Here is a 13004-nt window from a genome sequence, read left to right as displayed (position 1 = left end):
CGGCGATAGGCTTACAGATGCTTGACTGCGACAGTGACGCAGTGGAATTGTGTCTCCTGTCACTCAAAGGGAGCAAAAGGAACAGAGATTCTGTGCCGCTGCCAGAATGTAGAGGATGTTGGGGACTTGTTTGGTAAAGTAGAATAACCCAACAGCCCTATTGAAAATGACCTCTCATGATGAAAATATACCTGTGAGAACTTTTTTGCAAAATGCAAAACATGTACCAATAAGTACATACCACTGCTGTTTCCAACAGAAATGAACACTAGAGGTGGTAAATCAGCGAGCACTTGTAATCGTTTGTTAACCGTTATGATTACAGCTCCATATGTTTTGCTTTCCAGATGTAGCAAGCTTGTACGGTAGCTCAGTCGGCACAGAATTGGACTTAGGATGTGAAATCCTTAGGTACGAATCCTGTGAAAAACATTACTGATGTTGAAAGATAAGAGATCAAAAAACAAGCTAAAATGGCATAAACACTTTTTTGGTGCCACTCAGTGGATATTTCAAATGAAATATGTCACGAAACCTACATGTGTGTTTTCGTCATGTGATCAGGCTGGAAAATGGCTGAAACACAGCATTTTTCTTGTTTAGCATCTTGTGTTTTTTCCTTACTGTAAATGGCCATTTATGGCCTCTGAGGGAACTTGGTCTAAATCAGAGTTGTGGATAGTTCTGGAGTCTATTTTTTATATTTCCTAGTTTTTCACTGTGGAATTTCAGGTTAAATGTGCATCATTACTTTCTATATCAGACCTCAGTGTTATATTCAATGTGTTTGCATGAAATATATATCATCCACATAGAGGCTGAACAATATACATTTCCAAATTTTCTATTCCTTAATACCAAAAATACTGTTAATTTCTTAAAGTTTAAAGGTACTTTAGGAACCATAAAAAAACAATAGAGGGCAACAATGATAGCTATTTTAACAGCCTTGGTCTGGTCAGTATTTTCTCTTTCATTTTCTAGTTTGATTTAAAGAAAAAATAGAACATGAAAGTAAACAATTATACAGTTTATATATTATTGTAACGATTAAAAAAAGTATGATTTAGTATAAAACTGTTGACCATGTATATATTATATTATAGGATACCTATAATGTCCCTTTTTACAATATACAAGTCCCCATAATGTGTCTGTGAAGTTTCAGCTCAAAATAACCCACAGATAATTTATTATATCATTTTGAAAATGCATTTTAAGTGGAAGCAGAAACACACTGTTTTTGTGCACGCTCTTTAAATGCCTTTACATCTCATAGCTCAGATACTCTGCTAAAAACATCTGTTTGCTTTTAATTATCATGTCTATCGCGCTGAAATCATGCGTTTTAAAGCAATATCAATTTAAATTTCTGATAAAGAGTTTTTTTAAGGGCCCACATCTGAAGCACACACACAGAAAGCGGCTGTCACATGGCATCTAAGTACTAAACTAAGTTGTCTTTCATGTCGTATTGCGCTTAAACTGTGAAATACACATGTTTATGTTAAAAACACACAGGAGTTATAAAAACAGTCGGTTATGTCTGTGAAGGTAAACAGCTGGGAAAGAAATCACATGTTTATATTAGATCTGTGTGGCAGCAGTGCAATATACAGTAAATAAATCAATAAATCCACTGATCTCTTGTCTCCTCTGAGGCTGGGACTCTAAATAGTGTTCTGTGCTCATCTGTGCAGCCAACAACAGAGCATTTAGCATGCTTTGCTTAAACTTTTGCCATGGCGTTAGAACTGGTACACCTCTTTCGCTTGCGAAAATACAATGGCCGTGTCATGGGTTGAAACATGCAGATTAAGAGGCGATAATATTGTAATAAGATCCCCTTCCTACATCACAAGTGGAGCGAAATCTGAGCGGCTTGTTTTTTCACACGCTTGCAGAGAACAGCCTTACCAAAACAAAGTTACTGGGTTGTGCTTTTTTACATTTTCTGGGTTGGTAGGTGCACCGGGGAGCACTTCAACACTGAAAAAATCTGAATTTCATAATATGTTACCTTTATACAAAATATTCAGACAGCAAATATGTAAGTAGTTTGAGTATAGTTCAATAACTTATAGTGCTGGTGAATTTAACATGAGAAACAATTGCCAAGTAATTGAGAGATGCGGGCTATACTTTAACATGCTATCAGTCATCATGTTCAAAACCTGTCTGAGAAGTTTAGTCTTTTAATTCACTTTATTTACAGCACCACCATTACAAACATCAAAACAGTGCTTGTGTGCAAATATTTACAAATAGGCTTATGGGTAAGGTGTTAAAGTGAGATAAAAGCACAGTATCATCTGAAGTCTGTTCCTGAAAACTAATCAGACAGATGTCTGCTTTTAAAAATAGTAGTAAAAGACTCAAACTGCTGGATGCAGTTTTTAAACATTAAGTTACAATGACACTGACTTATGGTTTTCTACAGTAGCATGTCTTCACTTAACCTCCTCAGAGTTTAAGGTTGGTTTATTCATTAACGTTAAAAATCAATTTCTCTATGGATGAGAATGGGATTTTTTTTCTTACTTTTGTGGCAAGCGGGATCTTCCAGGGTTGTGAGTCACGTACAAGGTTTCCTGCTTGCGTTAAATGATTAAGGGCTTCACTGATATCTCTTTGGACCTCGATTCACCCATGTACTCTCCTTACCATATTAACAGCAGATTAAGGTTGCAGCTAAATGCACACAACCAGGAATTATCAGTTGGTACTATGAATACTCTGGCCTCAAGAGGCCCTTCATTTGCCTTTAAAAAATGACTGAAAGATGCTAAATATTCCTTATCTGACCCACATTTGATTTGCCATAAAGAAGTATTTATGTTTTGAGGGAGCCCTGCAGATGATTGTCTTTGTTGGCCCATGACATTGAGGGCATTGCTTTGGTCTCCGTATCTTTAGGGGCTGCAGTCTATCCAGTAGCTGTGATGTCCTCTGTCATCATGTCTAAAAGTCTGCGACAAACATCATTTGTTAATTATCTCCGAAGGGAAAATAGAAGGCTTTCAGTCATTTGTCTTTCTGTTATAGAGGACACAACACTGCATTACAATTGTGCATTCAGATTCTGTTTATCACGCTTCACACTCAGTGGTGACTCAGTGGTGTGCTGAGTGATTTCTTACTTTCCATTTTCTTTTGGGTTAGGCTATGGTTGTTGGCACATTCTGATTGAGTTCAGGTAAAGATTTCACTTTTTCGCTCTCTGACTCACTCTTTCATTCTGAGCTGATCTGTTTAGCCGTTGGAGGTTTACCCTGTGTGTTATCACAACATGCTGACTTCCCTTTTCTCTGCTTGCACACATTTGAGTGCTTGGATTTGACACGTACTACTGCTTCTGCAAAAAAACAAAACATTTTGATTAACATCCTTTCTAATGTACTTTAGCATTTTAAAGGTAAGGAAACGCAGGCAAATATCTCCTCAGAAATCTCATATTTCACACAGTGTATGTGCTTGACTTCTCTGTCAGAGGAACATATTTTGCTTTATTGTGTTTTTGTAAAACTGTCACTGTGCAGTGTGCATGAGACTGCTTTGATGTAACGTTTCAGATTTACGTACTTGCTGTGTTGTTTGCCATTTTTGAGACTGCTTTAAAACTTTTAAGGACTCATTTGTGGTATTCAGTTTATAATTGTAGATATTTATTCCTTATCTTCCAGTCCTTCTCTTGGATGATAGTAAGTGTTGGCATTCTGCCACATTTATCAGTGTTGTAATTTTAAGTCCTTTTCCTCATTCTAAAAATGAGTCAGCTTTCATAGCCTTTTCAGTCTGATATCTTAAGATTTCAGTTATTACTCATTAACAACTTAAAATAATAGGTCACCCAAAAATGAAAGATTTTGTCATTGTTTGCGCATCCCATGTAGGTCTAAGCTTGTATTGATTTTTTAAAATGTATTTTATAAAAAACAAAATGAGATTTTAGGCAGAATGTCTGAGTTACTCTTTTCTGTACAGTGAAACTGAAAGGTGATTTAATGTCAAGCTCTAAAAAAGGCTTGTGTTGTACACTGCTGTTCAGAAGTTAATAAGATATATATTTTTAAAGAAATTATTTCAGCAAATTCAACTGTGAAACATCATTCAATTCAATCAAAAACTTTTTGCTCATCAAAAAATACTGAAGAATGTATCAGTTTCCACAAAAAGGTATTAAGCAATATGACTGTTTTCAGCAATGATTATAAGAAATGTTTCAGAAAATCTGCATATTAGAATAATTTCTGAAGGATCATGTGACACTGAAGACTTGAGTAATGATGCAGAAAATTCAGCTTTGCGTCACAGGAAATAAATTACATTTTAAGATGTGTTAAAATAGAAAGTTTTTGTTATACTGTAATATTATTTCACAATATTACACCATCTGAAGTCATAGAAGAGTTTTGTGTGAGAAAACCAAATTTTCTAATTGTGAACACCAGAATTTAAGATGTTATTCACTGATAATCTTGCCCTCACCTCAAATCTCGTTCATTCAGTTGCACAATTCTAACTTTACACATGCAATTCAATGTAAGTTATGTGGCTAAAGTTTTTTTTTTTTTTTTTATATTGAAGATTTTTATTGAGTTCAGTGTGAGCATTAAATATGTGTTAGCATGCAGTATGCTCACCCGTGTTTCTTTGTCTGAGAGAGGTGGGTTAAAGGCACTTTTTAGCATCTATATGAAGAATTTGTTCAGTCAGAGTTGAAAATGTCTTGAAAACTTTGACTTTTTCCACAAATGTTGTGTGTATGCAAATTGTATAATATTTAAGGTACACATTTCTAGTAATTGTGCAGTTTTTCTCATATTGTATTTTCAGAAAGTTTTGGAATATTTGTCCTCTCCCCAAATTTGCCACTACCGAAACAGTAATATATAATTTAATAAGAAGGGTTATAATGATCTATTTCAAGTGTGGTTTGTGAGATCTGTTGTATTTTGAATCAAAATTTTCTTTGTAAAAGGGAAAAAATTAATCATACTGATTTTAAACCTAAAGATTCATTCGATTGAAAATACATTGAAGCAAAAACTATCATAACATCTTAGTAGATATTTCAGTATACTTTATTTTTGACAAAACAGTCCATTTCGGTGTGACTGCACATTTTCGGTATATTGACAATAACGTTTTGGTAGCGACCATCACATTACAGAATTTAAACCCACAAACTAAAACACTACCAAATCATACTAAAAATACTAAATATTTGCATAACTGTAGTAAAATTTAGTTTCTTTCTCCAAAATGAAGGATTATGTGTTCCCTTTTGTCACTACCGAAACAATGATGACATGTTTTAGTCGTGACTGTCATGGTAAATGAGAATTTTATGGGATAACACCCAAAAAACAATGATGTCAGTACCAAAACTTCACCAGATGTTTCGGTCATGACTGTTTCGGTAGTGACAGTTTTAGATACTTTTGAACGTAGCTCAAAGATGCTAATCAGCACAATGATATCTATAGTTCTCAACAGCTGTACACATATAAAAACGAAATGTTATGGAAACACTCCCCCCAATTTTTTTTTTTTATTATAGAAAAATGGTGTTCGGTAGTGACATTCTTTAAAGTTACACACAGATTTTTCAGACTTTTGAACACATTTACCTCAAAATGATGGGACCTATCTACTCACACCATGTAGATATGAGAGAGAGGGACACATGAATATTTCCTGACCATAAATGTAGGGGTGTAGTTAAAATCAGTCTCAGCCAATGAACTAAAACATACAGTGTTTTGGGAGTGACATAAAAATGCCGGACACATTTTTTATATAAAGTAATTTCTTTTGTTTTGAACTTCAATTTAAAAAAAAAATCTATATTTTTAAAAACAACAATGGAATAAAATGCAAAAATTATTATAAGTTGAAATGTAGGGGTTAGGGTTTGGGACAGCTACCTTCCAATTGAAAGTACACACTAAATGATTTTATAAATATTAAGCTTACTGATATTTTAAATATTATTGTGGGTTTTAATAGATAATAAAAGAATGTTAGTAAACATCTAAGATATACTTAAATGCTTTTTAAATGCAGTGTGCACCAATTCTGTAGAATGGCCATATACACACACACATTCTGATACGAATGGATGTAAATAGCTCAGTACCCACAGTAATGACACTGTAATTGCACATATTGTGTAATACTGTGTGTTAACTACAAAGAAGCTGAGATTAATCATGATTAAATATATATTAATTGACTGACAGCACTAATATATGCAAATCATTTTGATGAGCTTTCTGATTTAATGAATGAAAGCATGCATTTTCCTAGTGCCTAATGCTCTCCTTCAGATACCACTGCATTTACCATGGGACTTAATGTTTGCGTATTTATTCTCACAGTCGTCCTCATCAGACTTTGTTGCAAGTGTCTGTGTTGCTGGTAAGTGTTAAACAGTTGTGCATGTTGAGAGTGAGAATGAGAGAGAAAAACAGACAGACAGGGAAATCAGAGAGGCGACAGGGGGCTTGTACGTCTGCTTTACAATGACTGTCTGTCAGATTGTGTAAGAACGAAGGGGGGAGTAAAGAGGAAGAGAAGAGTGAAAAATCCACACGCTCTTTTTTTATGTTTCTTTCAGGCTGAGTCACTGTCGAGGAGTGGGAAGATCTAGAGAGAGAGAGAGAGGGAGACAGCATCACGGAGAGAGTGTGCAAGAGAGAAAAGCAACGGAAGGAGGGGAAAACCGCTACACAACGCCTTTGAGAGCGAAGCAAGAGAGAGAGAGAGGCAGCCAGCGAGAACGACGTAAAGAGAGAGACAGAGCGCAGCAGTGAGGGAGGGAGAGAGACGCTGAGGCTGGGAGAGCTGACCCCCCTCCCCTCTCCTCTCCTCTCCTCCTTCCCCCCCTCCTCACTCCTTCAGGAGCTGGTGTGTAGGAGCGGCGAGTACAGTGTGACTGAGGCAACATGAGCGATGTCACCATCGTTAAGGAAGGCTGGGTCCAGAAGAGAGGTAAGTAGCTTGTCTCTGCCCGCATGTTGGTCAGCTAGCCGGGTCGCGTACGCGTGCTTCTCCAGAGACGGCTCTCTCCGTCATGGGCGGGCCACAGCGTGGCTTCAGTCTGTGTCTGTGGAAGCCGGCATGTGGGTGTGCCGTGTTTAGTGCTGGTGTGGCGTTTCAGAAAACGTGCGTGAGTGTTTGTGTGCGTCTGCCGGAGAAGCAACTGCATTCAGATTGGTATCCGTCATTTCTCACTGCACTGCTCTGACGTGCCTGGCTGCTACGTTTGACGGGGTTTTCTGCACATGCTTGCACTCACCCTGATGCGTAATGCTTGGTTTGAGTAGATTATGGTGATGTTTTATTTATTTGACCAGTACGTCTGGAAATGGACTGCAAAGGCTGTGGTGTACAAATAAACACACTTGCTCTCTTGTAAGTCAAAGTTAATGTGAAATCCATGTGGGAAGCTGCTCTAGGTGGACTCTATACTGACTACCTAGGGTAGTTCAACCAGATTGTCCTGCTTTCAGTTTCACTTTTCCTTTCAGTCTCACTTGTAGCCTTTTAGATTATATGTATATCCCTAAGTATCCATGCTGACAGATGTGCAGCTGCCAAAAGTCACTCGTTTTCAATGAAAGTTTGTGGTTTGGTGATGCAAGCAACAGGGGCCGTTGGCAATATGTTTGTTCAGTAAAGTTTGACTTCATGCAAATGAGCAGCAACATTTTGCGATGACTAGCAATAGGAGTGGACACAGTAAAGTAGTCACATGTACTTTAAAAGTTTTATTTTAGTCAAACTAAAACAATATTTCAGTGACTGAAGTTGAACCCACCTGTATTTTATGAAGTTGGACTGTCAGAAAAGGTGATTGGAGATTGGCTTCGTCTATCATGGATACACATTAATTGTAGACTGAGTAATGTACCTATGTTAAAATAAAGATGCGACAGTGGAGGCATGTTTAAGCATCCAAATATTTGGTTCCTTACACTCAAAAGTAAAGGTTCCAAAAGGTCTTTTTTTTGTAGTGATGCCGTAAAAGAACCATTTTTGGTTCCTTTTAGTGAACAGTTCCTAAAAAAACATTTTGAAGAAAATCTATAAATCAAAAAATCTATAAAGAACCTTTTACATTTGAATGGTTCTATGGATGTTTAAGGTTCTTCAAAGAACCATGGATGCCAATAAAGAACTTAAATTTTTAAGAGTGTAGACACACAGGTGAGTTCTGTGACTAGACTCAGGCTTGCTAAGTTATAAATGTGCAAGTGGGATCCGATACCTGGTACAGCAGTCAAGCAGAACTAGTACAAGGACTAGTTCAGTGTGAATGCTTTTAAGCCTGTGTGTTTATGCAATATTGAGCCTGATGTCCTGCCCTCAGATTGGATGAGAGGTTGTTGGTCTGACATGCTTGAGCTTATTTAGATGTGTCCAACAGCCATTTTTTTTGGAATTCATCACTTCAATTCAGGGCTCCCACATTCATGAAAAAGTAATGGAAAAGCAATGAACATTTCTATACTGCATTGGTTGGATATAGAGTAAAACTTGCCCCCAAGTCAATGTTGTATAACATTGATCTGTTTGTTGAGGGTCTTTAACCCTCTGGGGTCTGAGGGGGTTTTGGGGCCCTGGAGAAGTTGTCAGTTGACGTGCCCTGACATTTGTGCTTTTTCAGTATCTTAAAAACATGTTAATGGCTAAAGTCTGATTACACTGTAATGCGCATGTTTGTGTTTTTGAGAAAACAACGTTTATTCTTGGAGAAGTTCACTTCCAGAATAAACAATTTCATGATAATTTACTCACCCCCATTTGATCCAAGATGTTCATGTCTTTCTATCTTCAGTCGCAAAGAAATTAAGGTTTTTGAGGAAAACATTCCAGGATTTTTCTCCATATAGTGGACTTTAATGGGGATCAACAGGTTGAAGGTCCAAATTGCAGTTTCAATGCAGCTTCAAAGGGCTCTACATGATCCCAGCTGAGGAATAAGAGTCTTACTGTATCTAGTGAAACAATTAGTCATTTTATTAAAAAAAAAAAAAAAAAATTTCTGTACTTTTTTTTTTTTTAAGATTTATTTTTTGGCATTTTCGCCTTTATTGTGATAGGACAGATCAGGAATGACAGGAAGCGAAGTGGGAGAGAGATAGGGGGCAGGATCGGGAAAGGTCCTCTAGTCGGGATTCGAACACAGGACACCCGGAACGCAGTGGCGCTGTATGTCAGCACGCTGCCCACAAGGCTATTGGTGCCGACAAAATTTCTGTACTTTTTAACTGAGTGTCCCCGACTTCACGCATTACGTAATCACATTGGAAAGGTCATGCGTGGTTAGTTCTTCATCTGTGTACTTCAGTTCAAAAAGGTTGGGTAGGGCGAAAAACTCATTTTCTCCTCCAACTTCAAAATCGTCCAAGATCATTGTTTTACCTTTTTTTTTTATAAAGGGTGTTTGACTTTCTTTGCACGTTCGCTTTGTAAACACTAGGTTGGTACTTCCGCCTACATAACATGTGACAATGTAGGCAGCTGTGGCCTAATGGTGAGAGAGTTGGGCTGGTAACCCAAAGGTTGCCGGTTCGATTCCCACACCGGCAGAAATTGAAGGTGGGGATTGTGAAGGAACAGCGCTCTTTCCACCTGAAATACCATGACTGAAGTGCCCTTGAGCAAGGCACTGAACCCCCAGTTGCTCCCCGGGCGCTGGAGCAATGGCTGCCCACTGCTCCGGTGTGTATTCACAGTGTGTGTGCGTGTGTTTGTTCACTTCTCACTGCTGTGTGTGTGCACTTGGATGGGTTAAATGCAGAGGGGCAATTTCGAGTATGGGTCACCGTACTTGACAATACGTCACGACTTTCACTTTTTTTTTTTTTCATACAAGAATTTTAATTGTTTTAAGAAAATAACCGATTATTTCACTAGACAAGACCCATACTCCTCGGCTGGGACTGTGTAAAGTTCTTTGAAGCTGCCAAAGTCTGTCTTTTTTTTTTTTACAAGTTTGTTTGTTTCAGCTTTATTACAATTCACAAAAGATATTTTAAATGGTTTTAGATGTAGTTAACACTAACAACTCTTTAAAAGGTCATTTAAAAGGTTATCTTCAATTCAGTTGTAAAGCAATTTTTTTTGCCCTGTCTTTATACAGTAATCATGAACAACTCAAAGGTCATTGGTTAAAAATGAACAGTCAAAAACAGTTGGAACCCTTTTAATGGATGGTGAGTTTTGTGCGAGTGAACTCATGTGTGCAGCATCCACTTTGAGTCAGATTTGAAATTCCCTCCAGTGTGTGCAGTCTGGGCTGGGCTTGAGGATGGAGAGGTTAGTGTTTTGGGAGAGTGTGTGTGCGTGTGTATAGTGGGAGAGTTTGGTGTAGCCCTGGGCTGGGAAACTGGCTTCATTCTGTTTGCCTTGGCTGCCGACCAGGACGACCCCAATCACCCTCTTCTTTTCCTCTCCTTTTTCCACTTTGTCTCCGCCACTTTCTGTTTCCATTATAGCTTTTACTGTCTTCCCCCCTCTCTCTGTCTGTGTCCTGTTGTACTTTTACTTTTCCATTTTGCTGCTGTCTCTCTCTATCTCATCATCTCTCTCTCTCCCTCCCTCTCTCTAGAGCACCTGTGTCGCAGTACAAGTTTTGCCACCCCCCCTTTCCTCGTCTTCCAAGCTGTGACTTTTTAGGGGAAAAGAGCTGTGTGTGAAGAGAGGATAACCAAAAGGGTGACATCATTTCCTGTTTACTCCACTAATGAATGGATCACAAAGAAAAGGGCCAGCTTAAGACTATGAAACCCCCTGTTTCTGACTTCGCCCCCCTCGCACATCTCATTGTCTAAACATTCCTCTCATCACTGACCGCAGCCTGTTTAATGCTTCAGCCAAAGTTTGATTGTTTGGAGATTACGTCTGCAAAATCATGCAAAATGCACCATACTGGAATGTCATGGAACTAAATAGCATGAAGTTTTATTTTTGAATCTTTAATTTGATGCAGTTTTGTTTTCCAGATCGCTGGTCCGCGGTAGATTAGCACTGATTGCAAGCAGACCTGTTGATGAAAATGCTTTTGATGTCTGCGCAGTGTGTGTGTATGTGGTTGTGGAGGTTGGCTGTCAGGCTCCATAGCCGAAGAGCAGCGCAGAGGAGTCACATGGTACACTGCTCTCTCCCGCAGGACCGCTGGAACACTCTGTACTGAGGAAAGGATACAGGCGCATGAATGAAGCTCGCTTGCTCGCTCTCCCGCATGATCACATGACCAGCGATGCGCTCGTTCATTCACTCGCACATGCAGTACTAGCATATGGATTACATAGACACTCACACACACTCCAAACTCTGACCTTGCTGACTGTTATATCCTTCACTTCCTGTTCCTTTTCTCATACCCAGCAATCTCCTGCTCTCAGATGACCACTGCGGCCATCTCCTCATTATCTCCTTCCTGTCCCCCCTCTCTCTTTCTCTCCCCAGTATGTAAAGTGCATCTGAGTACACACCAGCTCTGACTGCAGTGGAAGTACAGATACAGGAGCATCCTCATGCAGGTCAACACAAACAAATAGACTCTTTCTGGTGCTTTTGGGATGTATCTGGTGTTAGTTAATTTAGGTATATCTCAGTCCATTCAGATCATTTAAGGAAGTTGTGTCCTGACAGCCATGACCCTGACAAGTGCTTTTTCCTGCGACATTAATTTGATAACCCTACCCACAATGATTTTTTGATTGATTAACCTGATCCTTATAACCCTTTATTAAACATTACATATATTCTGGCTGTAACAGCAATTTCTCTTTCAGTGTGGACGGAACATTTGTTTTTGGATTTGTTCCTTCAGACCTGGATTGGACATGTTGTAGGAGTAGGGCACAACCCTAAATATCGCCTAATTTTTACAGATTTAATTGATTGATTCTTAGACATATTTCGTAATACATCACAATTAATCTGAGCAGAATCAACATTTTTACCCTGTTTAACCCCAAACTAATCCTCAGCTATGGCTTTGAGGTCACAATTTGGCTACAATTAAATACAATTAAAACATCTTCCTGGAAATAATGGTGCGAGAAATACAATACAACAAAATGAATAAATAAAAACAGTTAAACTTTCAGCTATTTGTGACCCTGGACCACAAGTTTTTTGAAATTGAGATTTATACATCATCTGAAAGCTGAATAAATATTTACATTAACATACAATATTTGGCCAAAATACAACTATTCTGGAGTCTGAGGTGGAAAAAATCTAAATGTTGAGGAAATTGCTTTTAAAGTTGTCCAAATGAGGTTCTTAGCAATTCATATTACTAATCCAAAATTAAGTTTTGATATATTTACGGTAGGAAATTTACATAATATATTTACTTAATATCCTAATGATTTTTGGATTTTAAAATTTAAGTAATTTAAAAATCCTTATTGAATAGTGGTGTGATCTGTGCTGGTGGGTAGAAATGGGGAATAGGAAAGGTAATTTTACAAATTGTATACTTAGTAGGTACAGTGAAGTATCAAGAACATTCTGTTCCTTTCATAGGGTCAGTAAGAGTTTGGAAAATGGCCACGTAAAACTAAATTATGACTGTTATGACATGACAAATGTTGTAGTTGGACTTCAGAGAAAAAATTTAGGCAGTGAGCTTATTGTAACTTCATCAGTATGAAAAATGTATGAACAAACAGTTCTAAAGGTAAAATCAGAAACACTTGAAGGGAGAGATTTAATTAAAAACTGCTGCAGCACATAAGCTTTTCATGAAGCTTAAAGTCACAATGAAATTTTTGTGTGTGTGTGGAATTTGTGTTTATTATAAAATATTTATCCATGGTCTTAATTCTTAAAAAAAAATCATAATCTTTAATAAAACAACAATATAAAAAAAAAACATTTAACATCAAGTGCTGGGTAATAAAGTTGTCCAAAGGTCATAAGAGTTTCAGTTCCTCCAGCTGCCTGCCACTCAAATGATCATCCATTCAGTTTGCAGT

At 37.8% G+C, this 13004-nt stretch overlaps 1 protein-coding gene across 1 annotated transcript in view; it reads left to right on the top strand.

Annotated features, from left to right (window-relative positions):
• Window positions 1-13004, top strand: part of akt3a (v-akt murine thymoma viral oncogene homolog 3a) — a 124926-nt gene that overhangs the window by 5337 nt on the left and 106585 nt on the right. The window contains exon 3 of the mRNA XM_073834085.1: window positions 6623-6996. Within this exon, the coding sequence (XP_073690186.1) occupies window positions 6951-6996 (46 nt within the window). The 5' untranslated portion in view covers window positions 6623-6950. The remainder of the gene's footprint in view (window positions 1-6622; window positions 6997-13004) is intronic.

The sequence above is a fragment of the Garra rufa genome, chromosome 2, assembly GCF_049309525.1.
Source record: "Garra rufa chromosome 2, GarRuf1.0, whole genome shotgun sequence".
Lineage (NCBI taxonomy): Eukaryota > Metazoa > Chordata > Actinopteri > Cypriniformes > Cyprinidae > Garra > Garra rufa.
This window is presented reverse-complemented; position numbering and strand designations above follow the sequence as displayed.